This window comes from Urocitellus parryii, chromosome 10, assembly GCF_045843805.1.
Source record: "Urocitellus parryii isolate mUroPar1 chromosome 10, mUroPar1.hap1, whole genome shotgun sequence".
In the NCBI taxonomy this organism is placed as follows: domain Eukaryota; kingdom Metazoa; phylum Chordata; class Mammalia; order Rodentia; family Sciuridae; genus Urocitellus; species Urocitellus parryii.
In genome coordinates, this window is record NC_135540.1 from 42783539 (window position 1) to 42808910 (window position 25372).

The following is a 25372-nucleotide window of genomic DNA, read 5'->3' on the forward strand; positions in this document are numbered from 1 at the left end:
CAAAGTAGAGACCTCACACCTCACAAGTAAGGTCACATCTTGGAGCAATCACAGATGACAATTATTATCAGTTCTAAACTCTGAATTAAAATTTGGCATTTATTATCCTTAAAAAGTCTTAGCTATCACTGCTTCCTCTCTAACTTTAAAATTGCACTCAGATCCACCAACCTATGTCTTTCTCTCTTCCTATTTAGAAACCCCAAACAAACATTACCTACTTTTAGTCTTTTAATATTGTCTCCATTCTCTATGAATAACAACAAAGTTTTCTCTATTCAATCTAAAGTTTTCTAGGTACTTGGAAATGTACTTACACTTCAAATCATAAGGTTATCAGCAGCAGCTTGAGACCTCATTACTATCCCCTTTTCCACTCTGATTTTCATTTTCTTTTAACCCAGTTTGTCCTCCTTCTTTCCAGTCTGAAATTCATTCTCTTACATGACTGAAGTTTTGCTTTCATTTTGTCATATTTAATATTACACTATCTGCCTTAGGCAGTGACTTTATTATTGCTTAATTCTACTTTTCCTTCCAAGGAGAAAAAAAAAAATCTGCAATGATTGCATTTTCCAGAGCACTGCTCTTACCTTTTAGTTACAAGTGTACCTCAAGAAGTGAGTATTAAACTTTTGAGGAAGGAGCCTAAAGTGGAATCCATTTCAAGTGGCCCTTGCAATATAACTGGAGATTGGAAACATCTGTCTCTCAGTCTGGTGTCAGCAGCCAGTGCTTGAAGGCAGGAAGGATAGGAAGCAGGGGTTCTTCTTGTCATTGAATTGGAACAGAAGGGAGCAGAAGATTCCCTGCTGGGTTGGGGAGCTGTCAGACTGGTATTCTCCAAGCACACCACTGGCATGCAATATTGATGGGCACTGTTCTTGCAGGAGGGATAGCAAGGGAAGCGGGGAGGAAGGAGGGACAATGAGTGTCAAAAGAATTTATTAACCCAGTGAGGTGGGAGAATGTAATGAATAGGGAAGTGGTGAAGTGGAATTCATAACAGGGGATGAAAAACAAAGAAGAAATAATAAGACACTCAAATGCTTTCAAGATGAAAGAAATTGGCTTGAAATTGGAAACATTTCTGAGCATATACAGAAAGAGTGACTTAGATCAGATTTAACTTTGTGAAACCAAAGGTCAGAGTGTCTAAATTCACCTTTCCTTTATTTATATAAAGGTAGGATACTAAGCATACATAAAACAGTAGAAATTAAATATAACTCTGATTCATGTTTTGTAGAGAAGGGCCTCACTCCATCATGTCTCTTGTGTTATCCAAGCTATTCAAGCAGTCTGTAAATATTAATTGCAGATGAAATGGAGATGAACAGAGAGCAAAAATTAGCTGCAGAAGCAGCAATTAAGTAGAAATTTAGCAATGAACAATGATTAAATTTTAGAGACTTCTTAAAGACCAACAAAGACAATATCATGGTAAATGCTGGATGGGTCCTGAGGCCTGTAGGACAAAGTCCATAAGAGTTTGTTTCTTGTCAGAGATATTTTTCATTTCTTGCTTGCTATTATCAGTGAGGAGAACTTCTACACAGAAGTGCATAATTTACACAATTTCCACATGAACAATTGCATTTGCTGCTCATGGCATACCTGTAAGGTAAAGTGTTTATATTACATTTTTTTTCCCCAGTATGGTAAACTGATATCCAGAGCTGTTAGTTAACATGCTTGCCTCAGGACACAGAGCAAAGCGAGATTTCAAACAGGAGTCATTTTGTTTCTTTCACACAGTGGTGTATTTTGTGTTGCTTGTAATGGGTGTAAGGACTTTCTTGTCGGTTTTGTTAGAGCAAAACTCTTTAGAAAGAAAGAATGGTTCTCCCTCCATCCACCTCTGGGTGGACATGAGATGCTCATCTCTTTTGTTAGGCCTCTCGGGATGACAGTCCCACCCTAGGCTCAGCTGCCTTTTCAAGCACACGCCTTCCCACATAACTGGCAACTTGAAATATTTGCACTCTAGGTACCTGACAGGGAATATCTAACTCACTTGCTATCAAAAGCTCAATTGAGCAAAAAAACATATTTATGCAAGCCACTCTGAAGGGCATGCCACCATTTCCCCAGACAGGCAGAATCTATCCCTGGATGAAGCCAGAACAACTGAGCATTGTGCTCTGGATGGAATAGCTGGGTCTTTGTGGAATTATTTCACTGAATGTGTGCTTAGGCCTTAGATAATCTGTTTCCACTGAAGGACACTAATAGAAGCAGACCTTGAAACTCATTGCTATTTTTATTATCAGAATGCTGTTGGTTGTATTATCAAAATGTCTTGTTTTTGAGGAATCAGAGAATGATAATTGAGCTTCTGGGCCTATTTCACATTTTCCTTTTGAAAGCTTAGAAACAGTCAATTCATGATCTATTACCAGGGAATGTGCAGGGAATTATATCAAATCTATTATATTCCAGCTGCTCACCTGACTTTATCTTATCTTTAATAACCTTACTTTCCCCATTTTCTTATCTTTTTTTTTCATCCACTTCTTTAAGTTCATCCCTTCCACTGAGACCCAAAAGAAAATAATGTATTTTTTATAAACCACCTTGCAACATTTCTTTATAAGTAGGATTTCAATATATAAACATGGTTCAGAATCAGGAGAGAATGACATTTACATATACCTGGTCTCTGTTGCCTCCACCCTTTAGTCTTTTTATAGCTATTGCTTCAATCATAGGAACTTGGGACCCATGAACGAGAAAGGAGTCTCTCTACCAAAAAGGAGAAATAACTCTAAGTGTCACTGAGAAATGTCAACTGCTATTTTATAAAATTCCAAACGGTAACATGTCAAAATAAACAAAAAGGATTTAGGCATGATTACTCACCTAATGGAATTTTGGCCTTCCACTTTAACCTAACAAACACTTCACTGTTTGTATTTAGTAGATATATATATGATAGCTTTGGTGGCCTTCCTTAACTCACCTTAAACCATTCTGAAGTGATTTCTACAGGAATTTTGGGGGAAAAAAATTCTAAACACTACCAATTCCTACAGGCGACAAACTGTATTTATTATTATTTTTGTCTAATTATTTATACACATACACTTGCATTGTACATACAAAATGTGTATTTTTCCTTGTTCTTCCTCTGTCTTTACATTTTGTTTTGGCATCTGAACTGTTAACCATCTCAGCCATCTTGCTCTTTCCCTTTGTTTCTTGGGATCCCCCTCTACTGCAGTTGATTGATATATCCTTATACAAATATTCTTTCATTCAAAAATATTCACTGAGGAGCCCCTTCATGTCAAGTGCAGTGCTGCATGCAAACTCTTTATCTAGTTCCTTATCCTTACAAGGTAATTTAGTTTCTCTCTTTACACCCAAACCTGAATGGGAATATTTCCCAAAGTTGTTTCCCCAGCTTTCTTCTTTCTGTCCCTACATTTTCTCTGTCACAGACTTATCCACTGCCACGACTGCTCTTGTGTGTCTCTAGTGGACTCCTTATCCCCACTTGCATCCCGAACACCTCTTGTTTGCAGTCCATGATTCCCCGCCTCCAGCCAGTTGCTGCTTCTGACCTCTTTCTTCTGTTGCTCTGCACATTCTTACAGTGCCCAGGACTTGCATCCTAAATGGATTCTGTGCATTCCTTCTCAACACTGTGGGTCAGGGATGAAATTCCTTCCCTTCCTCAATACATTTTACTTTCTGTCCTCTCAGACTCAGGCCTGACTCACTCTCCCCTCTCTCCTCCCACCTAAATTGCTGCCACAGCAGAACCCAGCACCTAGCCTTCAGGAAGAGTCTATTTCCTCTATCAATTCGATCACACTGTCGCCAAATCAATCTTTAAAAAGCACCACTATTCCTGTGTCACTTGGCTGCTCAGAAGCCTTCTGTGGCTCCCTACAGTTTACAAAAAAGAGTTCTATTTACTTTTATATTTGGAAATTCTAAATTGATTTTCTTTTCTTTTTTGCTTGCCTTTTGATAAAGCCACTGGGAGAACACTAAGGAAAGGGGAAATTAAGTTTTCTATATATTTTTTCATTGCTGGGGATTGAACCCAGGGCCTCGGGCATGCTAGGCAAGCACTCTACTCTCAAATTGCTTTGCCGTAAGAGCTGACAAAGGACAATGTTTCGATCTTAGACTAATTTTAAAAACTTGTTACTAGAAATGAGGCAAAAGGGCCACTTGGTCACGGAACTTGTATCCACAGGGGGAACAGGCTTTGCAACCTCTCTAGATCTATAAAGCAGGAGAGGCAGAAATGCTGGGTGCAGCCTTGAGGCTCCACACCCTCTTTGGTCAGAGGTGGCTTGTCGCATCTCTGGCTCTTTCAGCCTATCCAGCTTGCGCTTTCTAAAGAGCATATTCAGTAATGATAAGGTCCCTCTTGTCACATTCACTATGCCACATGCAATTAAGTTCACGCCTCCTGTCAGGCAATTCATATCAGCAGATGACCAGCTGGATACCATCCAGCTGGAAACACACCTAATTTTTGATATTATGAAAGAATCAGAAAGAGGGAGAATGGAGGCAAATATTCAGAATTTTCCTACACATGCCTTGAAATGATACCCATGCCTTCTGATCCTTACCACGTCTTCCTCCAGAGAAGTTCCATCTCATATCATGTGAGGATGGAAAGGGTCTTTAGTGAGCAGTAGACACTCTGTCCACAATGCAGGATCATAAGAAACAGAGGTTTGCTGAGTGCCAGTGCTATGCAGGAGGAATGAATCTAAGAACACCCAAGAGTCCTTGGGGTCAGACGAACCTGGGTTTGAATTCTGCCACCCTTAGTTACTAACTGGGAAATCTTGACTATGTGACTTAATTTCCCTGAGACATAGTTTCTTAGTCTTCAAAGAGAAGCTCTTTATCACTTGCAGAGCTGCACTGAGGAATAAATGAGGAGTATGCTGAAGACATTGCCACAAAGCTTTGCATTATTACTATATTAAAGCACAATCTTGCCATTGTGCTTTTTACAAGAAAAAATGCATCTAGGTCACAATGGAACATGAGTGGAGAGAGGACTTCTCATTTATCTGAGACGGTCATCTTCTTGTGTTTGTTCCTTGTTTCATGGTCTCTGGTGCATATTTTCTTTTGAGATCTTGAGCTTTGTCTAGAATCATCTTTATAAACAGGACTTCTTTGTTGCACTCCAAATTCAGTGAAGTGATTCCCTGTGCACCTAACCTTAGGTGGTAGGCACAGCAAGGAGTGATTTATTGTTTTCTTTTCTTTACAGTTAAAAGAAATGGAACCTAAAAGCAGTGTGTCTAGCTTTACCAATTTTCTGCTTTCTCTTTCCTTCATTTCAAATGCACAATTATCCTGGTTAGAATGCCAACTAAAGTTTGGGAAGAAAAACCAGATGAGTTACACATATTCAGCTTTAGCCGGCGCCTGCAATAGCCCCTTAAGGTCTGATCTTCAGCTGCAGATAATGGTAATCAGATGAACATAGAGGCCATCAGCCCCTCATGGTTTCTCCAAAAGCACAAGCCAATACTCATTTCTACTTAAGCAAATGGCCACGTGGGCAAAAGCCTTGATGGATGGACATATTTAATGCTAACTTTAACCCCGAACAAGAGAAAAAAAATGAATAAAATAAAAGGATCTTGGAGTTTGCTAATTTTTTTTTTCTCCTGCTGCAAAAGAAGGAGTTCTGAGGTCTGTGAATGTAGCTTTGCATTGGGAATGAAAAGAATAAATATTTGATGTAGGTAAATACAGGCCTTTAAGTGACTTTCGGTTGCTCAAATTTAAGGCACGAATAATGCTCAAGGAATTTTATTCTCCTCTTATTCTGGCTATTGTTTGCATAGGTGAAAGTACACCACCTGAGGAAAAAAATGTTCTGGGTCATACCGATTATAAATACCTATCTGTCCACCTGAGTGCATAATAAAGGAGCTCTTTCAGCTACTGAAGACTAAAAATGGATGTTTTTCTGAGGATGAGAGCGGGTTAAAGAAAAGGCATAATGCGTGATAATGATAACCTACTTCTACATTTGTCACTCACTCTTTGTACTCTGAGCTCAGGGCTGAGGAGCCCACACTATTCCCCTCATGATGAACAATGGTCATTACATGATGAGGGTCTTCCTTTTTAACAGCGTCTGTTATATTAAGGCTTCTGTGTTCCTTAGAGGCCTCTGAAGGACTATTTAACACACACTTTATGTGGGAACAGATTGAGAAAGACTCTCAATGATTCATTAAACTTCAAACTGAAAACTGATTTTAGAACTTCTAAACCCCTTGTGTTAATTTTACTGAAAATAATTTCCTCTTTGTGATTAGGACCCATTCGAAACACAACCTTTTGATTCCATCTAGTTTTAACCAACCCTTGACCCACTTTGAAAGGCCTGAGTTTGAAATTTATAAGTACTAAACGTAAGAAGGGGGCTGATGACACATTGGAAGAGAATCACAAAAAATTCTGTGGGTGAATGTCGGCGCTAAACTGAGGTAGGAGGGGCGGGTCAGGGGTTATGGGTGTCCAATCCTTTGAGACCTTTAACCCTGTAATGGGAACAGGCTAGATTTCTGAATAGGGCCACACAAAGTCAATGTCTCTGTGTCAACTCACACATCTCTCTGGACATTTCAGGGATCACATTCTGACCACTTTTTCCATGTTAATATGGCCACATGTCTACTTGGAACAAAGATCTTAGGCATTCCACCCATCCTCAAGATCTGCAAAAGTGTCAGAAGCTTCAAAGGTAAAAAGAAGTATAACTTGACCTTTTACAGGTCTAGAGAAAGCTGTATGTCATTTAAGACAAAAATATGTTGGGTTTATTGTTTCTCTTGTACAATTCTCCTCCAAGTTAGACTGGTAAAGTCAAGTGCATCAGGGGGAAAAAAAAGCATATTTACCTCATATTTTCTTTCCTGTGTACAGTCACATACATTTCGTAGACTCTCCCTTGGGGAATGGCCCCAGCAGGAATCAGCAAGCTTACTCCTGAGCAGCAAAAGAAAAAAGCAGTTGTATGAGACCTGTGAATCAAAAGGAAACTTCTAGAAAGAAATGCCTTTGCAGCAAGCAAAAAGTAATGAGGAAATTCTGTGATCACGCAGCACTAAGACTGCTGCTTTTTCTCCAAAGACATGTAAATACTCATAGCTGCCCTGTTTTCCTTCCTTATTGGCCTCTGTAGTTACCACAGTTCCCTCTGAACTGTTATGGAATTACTTAGAGGAAGGATTTTTTAAACCCTGGTTTTATTTAAGGAAGAGACAGATGGTTCCACTGTTATTTTCCTTGTAAAACAAGAGAAAAACCAAAAACTGCTATAAACTTTCAAACAGCAGTAATGATCCATTGTTTCTAATTAAAAAAAGTCTCCACAAGATTCAAAGACAACCTCAACCATATCAAAAAAGATTTATTTCTGAAATATCTGGTTATCATCATGTATTCTACAACAGAATCAGAATTGTTGAGGTACTTTTGTTACACATAACTCAAAAAGGTGAACTGTGAGTTTAGTTAGAGCCAGGCAAAGCACTTCTACTTAGCTGCTAATTGGTGCCCTGTGGGAGCACTTTTGGACTGAACTGTGCTCTAAGCTAACTGTGCATGCAGCAATCCTTTGCCATTGAGTTTGCATCAGGATCACCTGAAGGGTTTGTTAGACCACAGATTAGGGGACCTTACTACAGAGTTTCTGATTGAAAATGTTGAGGTGGGGATGGGAGATTCTATAGTTCTGATGAGTTGCCAGGTGATGCCCATGATGAAGGTCCGGGGCCCAGCCTGTAGGAACTGCTGAAGGGCACTACTGATCATCATCTCAAAGTGACTTGGGACTGGGGTTGGGGGTCAGCATTGTGAGGATGTTTAGCTCCATCATTTCATTCCCATGAAATGCACTTTAATTCAGCTCAATAACGATGTATGGAGTATCTTTGTGAGAACAGTGTTTGGCACCATTGTGAATGCCAAGTAGGAAAAGGTAGTGTTCTTGTCCTTGAGTAACATATAGTTAACAAGGAAATGGTATATGTCAAATGAACATGATGCAACAAGAAAACTTGCCCCACTGCGTTACAATAGCTCAAGAGGAAAGAAGAGAGAGTCAAGGGGAAGTAGGGATACAAAGGCCTTGGAATAGCTCATGGAAGATGCCGAGTCAGGGCCCTCTTGAAAAGGAGAGTGATGAGGGAGCCCTGGTGGGGCAGGAAGGTCAATATCAGGCTGATATATAGAGAATGGTTGTGGGGGGCATGGAGGGAGAGCAGGAAGAACACACAAATCCAGTAAGACTCAGCATTTTTTTCCCCAATGAAAATCATAAAAATGTACCTTTGTCTTTGTTATGGGGATGACAAAAATTATAGATGTAAATTAGAAACAATAAGGCCTGGCAAATATGAATGACTATGTTACTTTATTAAATGAAATGATGTTTCTGATCATTGTCTCATACATATTAAGTACTTAAAACATACTGGCTCCCTCCCTTCCACTTAAGAAGCCTTTATATAATTCATATATGAATAAGTGGCAAGTGTAGCAATGGGAAGGAAAAGCAGAATCCCCAGGGGGGGGCGGGAAATGGTCTTAGAAATAATCATAATATTAAAACAATGGGAGAAAATAGAAAATGTTTTCCTGGAGTCATCTGATGTCCTAATATAAATATACTAAAATATCATAATCTTAAAGAGCATACAAATATAATGAAATTGAGAAAAAGGCAAAAAAAAAGCATTTAAAATAAAACATCTCAGCTATGTAAAATGTATAAAGGCAAAATGACATTCTATTAAATATTTCAACTGTATTAAAATTTTTCTTCTTTAAAAGTATGCTATGAAAGGCATTGCAATGGGAGAATAAGAATCAAAGACAAGCCAGGTATGGTAGGGCATGCCTGTAATCCCAGCTGCTCAGGAGGCTGAGGCAGGAGGATCACTAGTTCAAAGCCAACCTCAGCAAAAGCAAGGTGCTAAGCAACTCAGTGAATCCTTGTCTCCAAATAAAATACAAAATAGCGCCGGGGATGTGGTTCAGTGTTTGAGTGCTCCTGAGTTCAATCCCCAGTACCAAAAAAAAAAAAAAAAAAAAAAAAAAAAAGACAATTTCATATGCAGGTCTAGAGATCCTCCATAGGTCTGAATATTAATTGCATTTTTCATGTGACATTAACACATTAGGTCAATGAAGTTGCTTTCTATTACTGTATTTAAAAATATTCACATTTTTTTTCCAAAGAGTGAAGATAGATTCAAAGAGCAAGTCATTAGCCCTCTTCTGGCCTATGGTTCCAAACCCATTACTATTTCTGATTCATGAGTACCAATCTCTAATCCAACATCATTGGTCACTAACTTAAGGTCACCATGGAAGTCCTTCTGAGGCTTTTTCTCTAGGTTGATATTATAGATGGATATATCCAAGGTCAGACTTATAAATACTTTGTGGTTGAAGATTGAGGGATGAAGAGTTCAGTTAATAAAGGAAGAATCTGATGTCTATTATGAGGTCTCTGATCATCAAAAAATTAGTGTTCTGAAACGTCTCTTCCTTTAGTTAGCTGGAACTGAATCAACTGACATTTTTTTTTCTAATTAATTTGTCTTTTTATAATACAGTGACAATTGTGAGGGCTCCTGGTTTACGGCTGCCTCCCGAAGCTCTATTAAAAAGAAGGTCAATGACAGTTCTAAATTGTATCTCAGCAGAAAGTTGGGAGTCAAATATTTCTAGAGGAAGTGTTTCAGACTTGTTTGAGGGAAGATAAATGGTTTTGCTGATTGGGTCTGAGGTAATATTTGATTTATGCTGAAAGGAGATTTGGGTTAGATACACAGTTAACTTTTCAGTTTAATAAGGAAACAGGGATGTGGGGACAAAAATGTTTTCAAGTTGCATCTTTGCCATTGAAACCTTTAGGAATTACCTGAATTGGGAACAATAAGGTGGCCCCCAAGGGAGTTGAAGGTGCCAAACGCTGTACAGGATGGGTCCGTCTGCCTGGCGAGACTCTGATTCTTCAGGTTAAGGGCCTCATTCTCCAGCAAGGACTGGGTCATCTGCGGGGACAGCTTGGCTGTAAACTCAGAGAGGTCATCTTGGGGAGTGACAGCCCCCGAGGTGTTGTACACTTTGATTTTCAGGTTGGGCAGTGGATCCAGAATTGGAGAATTGGTCATTGGGATTTTGTCTGAGACGTCGTGTAGGGCGTAGACAGGTCCCCTGTACATGGCTGCCGCTGAAGTGAGGTCTGGGGGCACCGCCAGGAGATCTGAGTCAGAGAAAAGAGAAATTCCATTGGCATTCTCCATTCGGGCCAGCCTACATAAGTCAGACACCCCCTCACACTTTCTGAGCCCAAAGCAAAGCAGCTCAGCGAATGTTAGAGATGGACAGAGTCTCAGGCTCTGCTGAAAGCAGGGCAAGTGGATAACGAGCATCCATTTTGTTACTGGCTCATTCTATATTTTCCTTTGAGGTCTCTTCACTTTACCCAAAGGATCTGGCTGTTGCAACAGACTGGGTTGAAGAGTATGCCCCATGAGGTCCCCATTAGGTAACAGTGTCCCTTTTCTATATCAGATTTGGGTTCATTTGAAAATCACTGTATTCGTAGTAATACAAGGTATCTTGTCAAAGAAGGTAAAGAAAGAGACTAGGAAGTCAGTCCACAAATCAATGTTCTTTTTGCCAAACAGAGGTTAAAAAGTGTGACAGAGCAATGTGCCAGGGGGGCAGAAAATGATTTGTGAACACTGTCAACTCTTTTTTTTTTTTTTTTTTTGGTACTTTGGATTGAACTAAGGGGCACTCAACTACTGATCCATATCCCCAGCCCTATTTTGTGTTTTATTTAGAGACAGGGTCTCACTGAGTTGCTTAGTGCTTTGCTTTTGCTGAGGCTGGCTTTGAACTTGAGATGCTCCTGCCTCTGCCTCCTGAGCAGTTGAGATTATAGGCATGTGCCACCACACCTGGCATGAATCTTGACAACTCTTAATTTGTTTTGTGGAATGACATCAATCCAATAATGAATAAAATCAATAATGTCATTGTCCTCAATGAGCTTACGTTCCAACTGAACTAGAGGACGGAAACATCATTGATCTTGAAACCACCTAAAGAAACTTCATACATGCATGAGTAACAGGGTGTGAAGTTCAATGTCCACCAACCTTGTCTGGCGGCCTTGATGTTCACAGGCTGAAAGCCCCCGTTTAGGGCTGAAGAGTCAATAATATCAGACTCAAAGTCACGATGGTTCTTCCGATACACAAATAGGGCCACGACAACAGAGATGGCCAGGCAAACAATCACTGCGATCACAATCCCAACATAGAGAGCAACATCATCCGAATCAGGAGCAGCTAGAGGGAAAGATACAATGCTGGACTAACTGCTTAGAGAACTTTCTCACAGTACACATATGTATTGCTATAATTTTTTCAGACATTTATTGCCTTTTTTATAGGTTAATTTCAAAAGCTATATAAAATGACTGTGGCCTTTCAGTGGAAAATTATCTCTGATTTCTTTTTCTTTCTCTCTCTGCATCAATCCACCCACTAATCTATCTTATAATTGGGCAGGATAACAGACCATTTATTACCAGGCATATAAACTAGAGCTAAAACCAGCCCAATCCATGGGGGGAAGAGTTTATTATTCTTTCAGATGAAAAAAAAATGGAAGGAGTTTTGAATTCATTGATAGTTCTTTAAGAAACATAAACACCTGGCGTGTTTGGAATCTGTATGTTTATTGAACCAGAATATTTTTCTAAGAATCATTCCAAGTCATAAAATTACTTTCCATAGTACTCTTCTTACTTTCCCTAAATCAATGAAGCAGTGAATGGGAATAGTGTAACTAAGAATCGCAAGTATTAGGAAAAAATATATTGAATAAGAAAGGGGTGCTTTTAGAAGGCCCAGACTTGGGGGCCAGAGGTCAATTCTGGTGACTTTTGCAAAGTCCAGGCTTTTGATACAGATACAGTATTATCTCTGAGAACCTTCAGCTTCTCGTGGGGCCTGTCAGAGATTTACATTTGAGCTTGACATTACAGGAATAAAATATAGCTCTATAATGTACTAAGTCAGATATAGCTCTGGCTCAGTGATCATAAAGGCCATACTACCCCAGGGTAAACATCTGACCAATACAAGGTGCCGTCCGTCCCAGGGGACCCATGTTTGGAAGAAGCAAGAACAGAACTCCTATAAGTGTTGTATGTTCCTTGGTGGCATGAGACACGTTTGATCTAACTGGAAAAGATGATAAAAACTGATAATTTAAGCCAAAATTAAACCTTTGTTGAACTACTTTGAACATTGTTAAGTCTCTGGTTTCAGTTTTCTGTGACTCACGAGAAATGCTCAGCAAAGCTAATTAAAGTTGCTGCTCTGCTCACTACAAAAGAGGTGTTTCAATTGATACTTCAGGTGGTCAAGGCAAACTCAAATTTTATGGTCAGTTTTATACACACGTATTTGTGGGAGAAAGAATTTTCCAATTCATAGGTTCTGTGACCTCCTAAAATTTGAGGAGCCACTGCTCTTTCCTAAGGCTCACAGCCACATGGTTTATATGGGGGACATAACTCATCCCTTCATTTGCCAGTGGATCATGTGATAACCCACACTCTCCAGTCATGGTATTTTTTGTATGTTGGGAATATAAGTGAATTTGCTATTGGAAATTGCTTCATCTCTTTTAGCATTTCATATTTAAATGTACTATGGAAGATGATGCTTTCTTCTTAAAAATACTGTTCATTCTAAAATTTGCAGAATATTTATTGTCCTGTCAATCAATCAGCATTGACATATCTTTTTTTCCAGACAACCAGTGACATCCTAAATACTCCTGACTATGTGAGCACTAATCTTAAAGTGCTGACACCTCTTTGCTGCTGGTTTTTATCTAAGGCTTTGCAGGAAGATTCTGAAGTCCAGTTAGAATATTATATTGAAATCCTTAATGTTTTACTTTACCAGGCCATAATTACTTACTCAACATTCATGATTTCTAGCACAATAGGTCTGCATTTTCTCAACCTTTTCCCTTTTAATATTTGAACCCTGCCCTTTATTTATATCAGCATGGTACATGATATGTTTTCTCAGTTACCAGACTCAAGCTTTGAATGGTAGACTGACAGATTTTTAAATCAGGCAGAGACTTGAAATGACCCTTTCTTCTCTTCTGCATCAAAAATCTAATTTGTTTTTCATGTTAGAATATATTAGGTTCCTATTTCCTGTGTGCACATCTGTGATCCAAAGAAAGGCAAATTTGAACTGGGGGCAATAATGTTAAATGATTATTCAGCAACATAAAATCCAAACATCAAACTTACAAGAAAATCCATATTCATTCTGGGTTCTCTGTTCAGTTGAAATAGGATAAATGAAACCTTGAAAAGAAAAAAAAAATGAAACAAAAATGGGAACAAAATCAAATTAATGAAGGAAACAAAATGGGAAGCATGAAAAATGGTTTAATTAAAAGAAAAGGAAAAGAAACCTGTGGTCCTTTAAAATTCTGGTTCAGTACAGAATTATGATTTTTGCATCCCCTGTCTGCTCTGGAGCCTCACTAAGAATTAATAAGGAGGCAGATTGAATTTCAGAGCAAAAACTGGTCTCGAGTCACTAACATTGGAGTGCTTAAAATCTTTCTTTTATTGAGCATAAACTCTAATGGATCTAATTTATTTCAGACATCAAGGGTCATTAGCATAAGGAAAATCTTTTTTCCTTATCCCTGCCATATGTTTTAATTCCCAGGACATACTCAGTAAGGCTCTAAACAGTTTTTTTTTCCTGTTTTATTTAATCATAACAGCTCACTCTTGGTCTAATAGAACTAAAGGAGACCTGTCGTCATTGGTCAAAGGTTAAGTATCCATTTACTGAGCTGAGTTGTGACCACCTCTCCCCACTACCTCAAATCCACTTTTTGTATTTTCTGTTGTTTCCTGTCTCTTTCATTTAATGGGAATCCAATAGGGATTGCTCAGGGATTGAGCAGTTTGTCAGTGCAATGGAAACTGAATGTTCTTTATTTGAAATCATTTGAAAATCAATAGGGCCTAAAGGTTATAAGGTTATTTATTTTAGGGCTTCAAAAGAATGTTGTAAATTGGGGAAAAATAACCTCATATCAGCTGAAAATACAGAAATAGTACTGTAAGGTTTTCTTTGTAATGGATTATGAAGTAGGAAACCAATAATTATAACAACACAATACTTAAAATGGTAATAACATGAAATGGAAGAAAAGAGGAAAAAATGTACAACATGAAGTTCTTGAAATGAAAAACCTTTGGAAAACTTTTAAGTATAATTTACAACTGGCACCCACAGTTCCCCAAGATTCAATATTCTGCAGCATATGAATTAATCAAATGACATAGCACCATTTGGATTAATCAAATGAAGACGAACAGGAAGCATGCAAATTAAATATTCCTAGTAATACTCAAGGGCAAAAAATATAGGGAAACTGCAAGAACCACAATTAATTGGTTCAAAATGAAAGGTCTGTAAAGCTTTAATACTAAAAGCAACTCTAAATCATGCTTCAGGTAGCCCCTCTGCAGTTTGCAGCGCACTCAGTTCCTATGAGCTATTTACCTATTTGGGAACTCATTCTGGAGACACATGCAGCGCTACTTTAATGAAAGGAAGGCTTGCTGTAGCACAGATAGGTTTGCTATGAATTAATTTTTAATGCTTTATTTTAGAGCAATGATTGCAACCTCCTACTCAGTTTTATAAATATTATATTCCTTATTCCAGTTGTCTGAGTCCATGTATTAGGTTTGATTTTCATTTTTAAACATCTTTGCCTGGTAATAACCTTTTTCCATTTGTATTCTATGAACTCAATAAAAGGACATCTGGGACAGATAGAGGCTTTATTTTAGGAACCCAAAGACTTATGCCAAAACAAGTTCACTGCAAATGGGGGAGACCAGATAACAATGTCAGGGGTTTGGAAATGATGCTGCTATGTAGAAGGTAGTCAAAAGACTCACTTTTTACAGGTGAGAGGGCAAGGGTAGGAGCATGAACTAGGATATTTAGAAATGTTCTGATGCTCACCTGGAAAATTTTGGTAAAGACCCACAGGGGCATATTTGAGTACAGAAGAGTAACTCTTACAAACGAAGAAGTCTATGTCCATAAATAAATAACATGGCCTGTTTATCCCACCAAGCAGTTCTGAGTTTTCCATTGCTTATATCCTTATTTCACCAACAGAATTATTGTTCTTAACAGGCAGATCAAAGAATAATAGAAAAGAACTTTATAATTTTGATTTTAACTTCTACTTTCTCATATTTATTTAGATTGGGATCACTCAATAAATGTACTTGTGCCTTATGGTATTTTTATGAGACATATTTAATTCCAGGCACAACAGACTTAGAAGTAACTCATTCATTCAACAAATGCTCTTGAACCCTTCTGTATTCTGGGTTCTATTCTAGGCACCAGAGATACTTTCTTGCATTCATGGAGCTTATGTTCTAGTTTAATAGAAAATACAGAAGTAAAATAATTTTGAGTATTGAAAAAGTCCTTTTAAAAATAAAGCACAAGAATGTTCTATGATTGGAAATAAAGGGATGGCCAACTTAGAGAAGAGGGAAAAATTTTTTTCTTATTCAGATGAAATTTGAGCTGTAAGTGAAATTTAAGTGATGATGAGGAACCAGCAGGATAAACATCAGGAGGCAATAAGGTTGCAGGAGAGTGACAGCAAGTGTAAAAGTCCTCACAAAGAAACAGAGTGGTTAGAGGGTAGGGAGTAAGGTAGGAAAGGGAGGGGTAGGGTCAAAGAGGTAGGTAGCAGCCAGATCATGTAGGCCTGGTGGCTCAGGAGGAAGAGTTTTAGTTTCATTCCAATGAAATGCAAATCCTGGGATTGAATTTAATTTTGAAAATAATCACTTTGGTGTCTCTACAGAAAATAAATTGCAAAAGGAGGAAAGTGATAGACTTTTATAAACAATTATATAATGTGTGGCTTGAGAGATGTATATCAATAGGTATATCAATATATTTGATGAAGTATTTATGTTTCAAGCTGTTCTAAAATAATATATATATGTATATATATACACACACATATATATATATACATATACATATATATATATACACACACACATATATATATATACATATACATATATATATATATTTCAAATATCTCATCCACAACCAGTTATTCCTCGTAAACAATTAGGACCAATCTAGCCAAACCATTATTTTCCAACATGGGGAAATTAAAAACAGAACAGTATTAAGTGTGTTCAACAAAAGCTCAACACCCCAATTTACTCTGTTATGGAAACACTGATAAAGGGTTTTGGAAGACAACCCTATAAAAAATTTCCCATCCCTTTCAAAAAACTTCTGCAACTACAGAAGTAAAACATCACTTAGGAGACAAGAAATCAGAGAAGAAAGGGATTACTGTTCTATCCCCTAAACCAAGGGAACACAGAATCACTTTCCAGAGTTTGTTTTTATGCTTGTCCATCTGATCCGCATGTCTCTGAACAACAGGGGACATTTTCTTCAGCTAATGAGGTAACCCTGCTGAGAGTAGTCCTAGCAATAATGAAAAATAACATCTCAGGGAGAACACAGCACAAAATAATTGTTAGTGTCTCTCTGACAGGCAGGTTCCTAAGTTAGGGATTTCAGTTAACTTTTCTGCTACTTGAAAGTAAGGCAGAATGAAAAGACACCAAGGCTGAAGGCCAAAGCAGTGGAACACATGTGAACTTTGAGTGTTTTCAGTCTCATGAACTTCAGTTTGAATCCTAGCTCTGCAAGTTCTTTAACTGTGAGAACTTGCTCAAACTAATTCCCTTCTCCAAGCATCGGTTGTCTAATCTGTGTAAGGGGCTATGAATACTTGCTTCCATTGTTGTGGAAAGGATAAATGAGATTTGGAAGGTGTTGGTATATTGCAGGCAATCAACAAATGACCAGCAATTATATCTATATCATTATGATGCATACTGCTAAGCTACACTAAGAATTCTTAAGAGAGATTTTATTTGTAGAGTTGATATAGCCTATTATTTAATGAGGAAACTTAGGAGGTTTTTGAATTTCAGTTTCCCTGGTTGTTACAGAGACAAGGAGCAATATAATTTTAAGTCCTATGTACTCTTTAACCCTCTCTGCTCAAAGAGGTTTATACCTGGTCTTTGTCACTTCTGACAAAGGTATAGTGACATGGTTCAAGAGCAAATTTCCAGAGTCAGAGTGAAAGTTGATTCTAACAGAGTATCTCAATCAGGAGATACCACTTTTCTAGGAGATGTCTGGGAATGGCTGGAGCACCTTTTTTTTTTTTTTTTGGATTGTATTAATTACAAGGTCTAGGGGGTTATTTTTGGTATTTAGTGAGGAAGGCCAAAGATATGTCCTGTAATGGGAGTCTTGCTATGGAAAAACTTTTGGTGACAAAATGCACCTCCATGGATGAGAACATTGTCACCTGTCTTGGACTGATAGAAAAAACACAGGCCCACAGCTAGGGAAAGGACACTGCAGGCCAACCCAGGGCTGTGCTCCCCTGGAAAATTTGTTTTGTAAAGAGAAGATTTTCCTTACCTGGAGGACTAGGGGCTGGAAGTTTGTTTGTGGACAGAAATGTTAAAAAGTGAGCGAGGACACAAACAGTTGGAAAACGAGAGCAGGCATCCTCTACAGTTAGTGCAACAATCCTTTTGCTTTAAAGCCAGCTTAAAATTGCTCACAACATCATTTCAAGAGATTATCTTGTCCAATCTTTTTCAGATGAGGAGACTGAATCCCAAAGGTGAGAAGTGACATTTTCAAAGTTGTACAAAGTGTTAAAATCCAACCAACTGAAATTGGTTTCCGCTATCTCATCAGTAGCACTGACCACCTGCAAGTTTTGCAAGTTCCTACACTGGGATGGCACCCTTCATCCACACATGGCCATTTTTTGGCTGATGGTGTTAAGGTGACTTGAGGAAGGACTTTTTCTAATTTGTCCTAGGACATTCATCTGTTAAACGAGGGGCAGCATTGTCCATATTTTTCAGCTAGTGTCTTAACTATTTTAAAAGATCAAAGCCCATGTCCAATTATTTTTTTAAAGGAAAGAAAACTTGCCCTGGATTTATATTGCAGTAAGTAACAACACATTTTCTGTTAAGGTCTGTAAATAAGTCAAAAATAACACCTGGTATTTTGCCAGAGAAATGTTAGAGTTCGTAAACAAGTCTGGGTGGTGCCTGGCAAAATGTCAGAGGGAGTGGTTTGAGAAGTAACAAAAGCGAGCCATTAAGTGTGGAGATTCCTTATTGGTTGATTGATGTATCTAGTTTATGCTAATTAAGATAAGCTGTGCAAAATGTATAAATAGCTCTGTTGCCCTACAATAAACGGCTCCTATTCCTGCTGTATCAACGTACACAAGTTATTCGTCACCCCCCCGGCTATTCTGCTGCAGCCGGACCCCGGCAATTTTCTTTATGTACATGGACAATACTTAGTAATTGTTTAGTAATATGCCAGGAGTAGCCTATTTAGTGGACTTATATTTGGGAATCCTCAGGAAAAATGCCAGAAACTAAGTGTAAATCTCTCTTTTCCCATTAAACGGCAAGTATTTTTATTTTTCTAGTCTTTAAAAGTTTTTTTTAAGGTGGTATATATAGTAGTTGATAACCGAAAATGATCATGGTTTTACAATTAAATTTTTTAAAAAAGGTAATACAGACTGTTACATGAGTAAAATGTTTATAGGAAAATTATCCAGCAAATATGCCAATGTAAAAAATGTCACAACAACTTCTAAGCATCACCAGCCAAGTTTAAATTCAAGGTCAAGTCTATGCCTCTATCATCTTGGAATCATCACAGATCATAGACTAAAACTTCCTGTTTTAACACTTTTAAGCACAGAATGGTAAAGGGACTTGTCTAATATTCAAAGCTGGTGAAGCAGCAGAGCAAGGGTCAAGTCTCAGCCCTCAGGCTTTAGCCCTGGACTATGTAAGTACTGGATTATATAAACGTTAATTAGTAGATTTAAATCAGGAAGGATAAGGAAATTATAGAAAATGGCTTGATATGTTCCTGGCTTCATTTGGAATTCCAAGTTTAAATGAGCTAATGTTAATGATTTAGACTGAAAAATACCTCTCCATTTGAAACATCTCTATTCTTGAAATTTAGAAAGGTGAAATAGAGAGGTTTTCTTCCTCAAATGAGACAACATCCTAGTAGTGTCTTTTGTCTCAAGAGTGGGGCAAGCAAACAGGTGCATCACACCTTGGCCCAAGGTAACTGGAGAAGCTTGCTAAAACTATGTTGCTGTGGAAGTATGATAATCTTGTTAAATTTGTCAAAAAAATCCTACAATAAAAAGGAAATATTTAAAGGAGAAACATAATTTCTTTCAAGAATGATACCATCAGGAGAAAAGGAATAAATATTAATAACTGGAAAGACTATACATCAGAGGAATTCTCATTTTAAAGCAATAAAGTCTGGCAGCCATTTGTGTCCAGCATCCCAGAGCCTGCTTGAGAACAGCCTTAAATATGATACAGATTTGGGGTTACATGTTGGCTGTGGCACTTGCTTGTGGGCATTGGGTAGCTTGCTTCAATTCTATGCCTGAGTTTCTTCTTTGCAAAAGAGAACTATTAATAGGGGTTTATCAAAAGCCCTGTCTATAAAGTTATTTTTTTCTTTCTTTCAGAGTTAATTAAGTTAACTTGAAGTTGATTTTGTCTCAGGATGGCCATGCCTAACATAGAAGATTGGAGAGGCCACTTGGCAGGGCCTGACATCAGTACATTAAGGTGCAAAGTGAGTAGAATTAAAGTTGAATCCGAAATTCCTTTATGTACAAAATATAAGATACAGTAATTTTTATGCCATCCAAAATATGAGAACCACTTATGGAATACCTAAAAGGAGAGTCTATATGAAGATACCTGTCTTCATATTAGGTCTTCAAAATGGAGAGAGGTGAAGTTTTACAAAGTGTTCCATCTTGCCTTCAAGGTTTATTTGTTATAGTTCAACATAAAGCTGCATCTACATCCTTAATGCATATAATTTTAAGATGCAGGGAGGATTAAAAAATTTAAAATATGCTCTGATTCATATTTTATACAGGGATGAATATGCAGGCTATGCATCTGATATAACTGTAGTTTATAAGTACATTAACTATTTTCTATAAAAAATTATATTTTAAAATGACCAAATATTGAGTTAGTTTTAGCCCTATTTACCTACTTCACTAGACAACCTCATAAGACTTTATGATCTTATCACGAGAAGGCTTTTCATTCCCAATGGATTCCACCTTCTCCTTGACCTGCCTGCTTGGTCTTACTTTTTACTGGTAATTTTATACTAAGCCACAATGTGGAATTTTTCTCACCCCAATTACATTTCTTATGATGCAAATGTTCTTACTAAAACCTCAAGGGCCATTCAAAATAAACATGTCCAGATTCTCTTTTTTCCTTTCAGGTCAGTTCTTATCTTGCAAACCCATCAGGGTTGCACTAATGATGTCAAAGGTCAGGTCTGTCAAAGACACCCAGGGTCCTTTATTATAATTTACCACTCTTCTGAGGGCTTATGTATTGATGGGACTTAAGGAACTACAAATAAATGAATACATCAATTCTAGGACAAGACAATTGAAAAGAACATTTGCTTATCACTGTTGTCAGTAGCCTAAGTTTGCCATTGTTAATCTGCTTTCCTGGCCTTCAGAGGTCAGTTGGCCATAGCCCTGATCCTGATGGTAACTAACCATACCCTTCTGAAAAGGAATAATATAGAATTAACATCCCAGGATGTAAAAGTCTTATCTCATGACTCATAGTATGTACAGCATAAATGTCTGAAACCCATCAGTTCATTAAAATCATCTTCATACATCAGCTCTTCAAGTGTTTTCATGTAGTAGACTTCATCCCCATCAACGTTTTTATTTTATTTTTAATATTTTAATATTTCTATTTGTTATTGATGGACCTATATTTATTTATTTATTTTCATATGGTGCTGAGAATTGAACCCAGCGCCTTACACGTGCTAGGCAAGCACTCTACCACAGTCCCCCATCAACATTTTTTAAAAAGAACAATGCATTATTAAATCTAAAAGTAATGCAATCCCTCCATAGCAGGAAAAGTATCTGATAGAAAAAGTAAAATAATGGAGAAGCCTAAAGTAAAGTGGCTGAATCCCAGAATATATCATCCTATCTGCTAGACTTATAGGCCAAAAGGAAAATGTAACTAACACCCTTGTCCTGCCCCCATGTGCCCTCCTGCTTTGCTCTGTTGCTTGCACAGTGACCTTTCTGGGTCCCTCATAGCTCTGAAGACCTTGCTTTTGTCTCCTCACGCTAACCTGTTTGGGATCCTATAGGTGTTCATCAGGTTTCTATGGGCTAGAGTTTCTAACCACATCCCTGCTTTCAAAAGCAGGAAAATGTTTTAGCAGAAAGGAAAAAAGCAAACCACACTGATTATACCGGAGACTGTCAAGCACTGTGTGGGGCAGGCAGTCCATGTACAGAATATTTATTTGCCATCTGGGACACTATGCATATCAAGAACTATACAAACATGGCTATGACATCAGCTTCTTACAAACTACAGATAAAAGCACTCACTGTCTAACCCTCACAATTATGCTTTCCTATCAAACTGCTGTGCTGACAAGAATTTCACTGGGAACTGACTAGCACCTTCTCAAATCTTACCCTGGGTGGTTATAAACACATCATTCTGAAGTCGGGACATGACGGTTTGTAAGGTTAATTATTTCCCCACGTTAAATGCACCTGAGATTCTGGGGGCCCTCGTATGCAGCGTGTCCACACTGAAATTTACACATGGAGAGTTCTGCTACTTCCTCTGGTGAGAATTAATGGAAGAGCTGTGTGACATGTAAATGTTTTAATGAGTAGAAAGTGCTAAATTTGCAGAATGCATAACATTTTAATTTCCCAAAGTCAGGAAGTTCACTGATGCAGACACCATTCGAGGCAGTTCTTGTTTGTAAATTGCAATTTTTAATTTGTCTTCTGTGGCATAAGCTCTCTTCAGCAAGAAGGGAGTAATTCTAAAATCAGATTTGAACTCTTCCATATGCCCATGTGAAACTTCAAACCTAAAATAGGATTAAAAGCTAAAATCCTTATGAATAGTTGCAAGAATGTAATAATCTAATCGAATGCATTCATAAATGTAGATAAATCCACATTTCTGGACCAACCCACATATACGGTCTTTAGATTGCTATTTTCAAAAGGAAAAGGTAAGCATGGGTTAAACTATTATATCCAACCATGAGAAAGTAGGTCTTATAATAAACTCATTATAAAGATTACAAAAGTTAAAAGTTATCAGATCTCCATAATACAATTTTATTTGAACATAAAAGGTAAATGTATTTGTTGGCTTAGCATTTTTGAAGGTTTATTAAGGGTTTTCTTACTTTCCTTATCTTAATTAATTAATTAATTAATTAATTCATTTCCTCTCCCTCCCTCTCCATCTTTACCTCCCTTTCTCTCTCTCATTAGAACTATTTCATGTAATCCTATTTTTTAACTGCAAATTGGGGGGGGGTAGTGCTATTTTCATATCATTTTAGGGATGATAATAAAGAAATCCAAATATTTTAATGGATAGATAGTCCAGTGGGCTCTCCAATACGGCCTTCTGAATAAGATGCACTATTCTGTAGTGCTATGAAATAAAAACAGTGAAATTTGCTGTTAATATTAAGTTTCCTTTTTCATACCAGAGCGATTAGACATATGTTGTTATTTTCAATAATGTCAAACACCTCAGTCATTGTTCTTTCTTGTTCAATGCAATCCTTAACATTTGATGTTCCAAAAGACTTTGGTTTTTAACATTTTTTTGGTTTATTTAAAAAAAAAAATAACAATGTGCCTATAAACCAAAAATGTTCAACTTCTTTCTGGGGCATTAATGATTCTAAAGGTTTCGAATTATCTTTTAATAATAGCCTTTAGTTAAATTCTACCAATTTATGGAAGTTCATAATTTAAAGGTTCTAATGTGGAAACTACCTTTTTAGGCCAAAAGACTATATAGCCTCTGTGTGTGTGTGTGTGTGTGTGTGTGTGTGTATAAAAACTATGTAAAATATAGAGTGATGTATATGAAAGGTTGAAAAATTTAGTGGAACTTTTGAAATTGCTTAAAGATTGTGATCTTGTTTCATAAGTGAATTTACACAGAATCGTGCACAGAATTGATTTATCCAACAGTCTAAGAATAAGACAGTTGCAAGGACAGAGTAATGTGTATATGACAGGCAATTGGGAAATAATGCAAAACTATAATTCAATTCCAAACCCCCATGTCTTTAAAATACTTATTTACTGACTATAGTAGCTCTTGCCACCTAGGGTTTTATACAGTGAGGGCTTTCTGCAGGTATTTTGTGAAACACTATTCTTGGTAATCTAATTTAAGCCAATGTGACCAAATTCTCAGAATAAGTCAGTGATATTGTTCTGCCTCGAATCCAGAGTACCATGCTTCTAAGAGCTTACTGTTCTCTAGCCTATTGTCCACATTTCTTTTCAAAAATGTTATTTACAATTATAAACATAATCAAATACTAGATATAAGGAATGTTTAGAATATAGCATTTTTTATGTAGAAAACATTACATGCACTCTCATAAGCCCTGAAAATGCATAAATTTTATTGATCTTTTTCCAAAAAGCATACTTCTATGCAGTTATGACAGAAATATGTATACATCCATATTCTGCTTTTCTATGTGAAATATGAATATTTTAGTGGCAGTGTAAATGTTCTATTTTATAGGAGTACCATGTATTACTTAACCATTACCTTAACATTGGACTTTGGGTTTAAATTTTTATAATAATAGAAAACAAATACTATAGAAATATTTGAAATGTATGTTTTTAAGTATTTAGCAATTATATTAATTGCTATAAAGTGTAGTCATTGAAGTAGGATTACTGGGTCAAAGGGTACCATTTACCAATTTTAAAGCTCTTGATTTACATTGTGAATAATTGCTTCCACAAATAATTATAAAAAGTTGTATTCCTATTAGTGAAGTATAGGAGTTTCCATCTAACTACACATGTCAACATTTCCATTGTTATGTACTTAAAATACTAAATAATACTATAAGTTATTTTCAAGAATGTTGATTAAAAATTTCAATTATTGTTATTTGAGGAAATACATGGGCTTCAAGATGTCTTACATGACATCAATAGGCTAGCAAACAATTTTGATAATTTTTGATTATTCAGTTGAAAATTAAACATTCTAAAAACTATAACTTCTAAGAGAAAATAATCCTATGAGTTAGAACAATGAGCAAGAACAATATCTTATGTATGTTATTTAGTCACAACATAAAATAGAATTGAACAAAGAAAGTCCAAATAGATGGTTAAGGCCATTAACTGAAAATTTAAAGATAAATACTATTAGGTTCTATTTCCTAACTTTAACCTTTCTTTGTAATTATGATTTAAGTATACCATACATAATCAGTATAAAATTTGATTTTTCTATATAATTTTTAATTTCCTTTATAGTGAGTTTAATTCATCTATACTCTGGTCTCCAATATATGTAGATTTATTTTTAGCATCTTATTTATTGTTGGCATTCACTATGTGTTTTCTTCTTTCTTTATTTATTTTTTGCTCCTTTTCAGCCCTTAAAATTTTTATTTTGAACTTATCCATTCAACTTTTACATTTGTCTTAACATTTTAACTGGAACATTTGAGTCATTAAAATTTAGTGCAAATAACATTACTATTGTTTTCCTGAATAGTATGTGAAAACTGGAAAATTCTCAGTTGAGACCTTTCCATGCATGTGTGCATAGTTGCAAGCATTTTAAAGAGTCAGTTCTTATTTTTGGCAGTTTACTCAATGAGGGTAGTAGGTACTCTCTTACACAATTGTTTGAAAATCTTTTAAGTGTTGTTCTCTTGTGTAATAAATGTGCAACTTTTTTTTTTTTTTTTTTTTTTTTTTATTGGTCGTTCATAACATTACATAGTTCTTAATACATCATATTACACGGTTTGATTCAAGTGGATTATGAACTCCCGCTTTTACCCCGTATACAAATTGCTGTATCACATCAGTTACCCTTCCATTGATTGACATATTGCCTTTCTAGTGTCTGATGTATTCTGCTGTCTGTCCTATTGTCTACTATCCCCCCTCCCCTCCCCTCCCCTCCCCTCCCCTTTTCTCTCTCTACCCCTTCTACTGT

General features: G+C 36.9%; 1 protein-coding gene across 2 annotated transcripts in view; it reads right to left on the minus strand.

Moving 5' to 3' along the window:
- The window catches only part of Unc5c (unc-5 netrin receptor C), a 354227-nt gene that overhangs the window by 34124 nt on the left and 294731 nt on the right, over window positions 1-25372 (minus strand). Inside the window, exons 8-11 of one of the 2 annotated variants that reach the window (XM_026407462.2) lie at window positions 13370-13426; window positions 11184-11375; window positions 9935-10279; window positions 6903-6990 (exon numbers count right to left, since the gene is read on the minus strand). In XM_026407462.2, coding sequence (XP_026263247.2) covers window positions 6903-6990; window positions 9935-10279; window positions 11184-11375; window positions 13370-13426 — 682 coding nt within the window. The remainder of the gene's footprint in view (window positions 1-6902; window positions 6991-9934; window positions 10280-11183; window positions 11376-13369; window positions 13427-25372) is intronic. The other variant, XM_026407463.2, reaches the window with a different exon arrangement.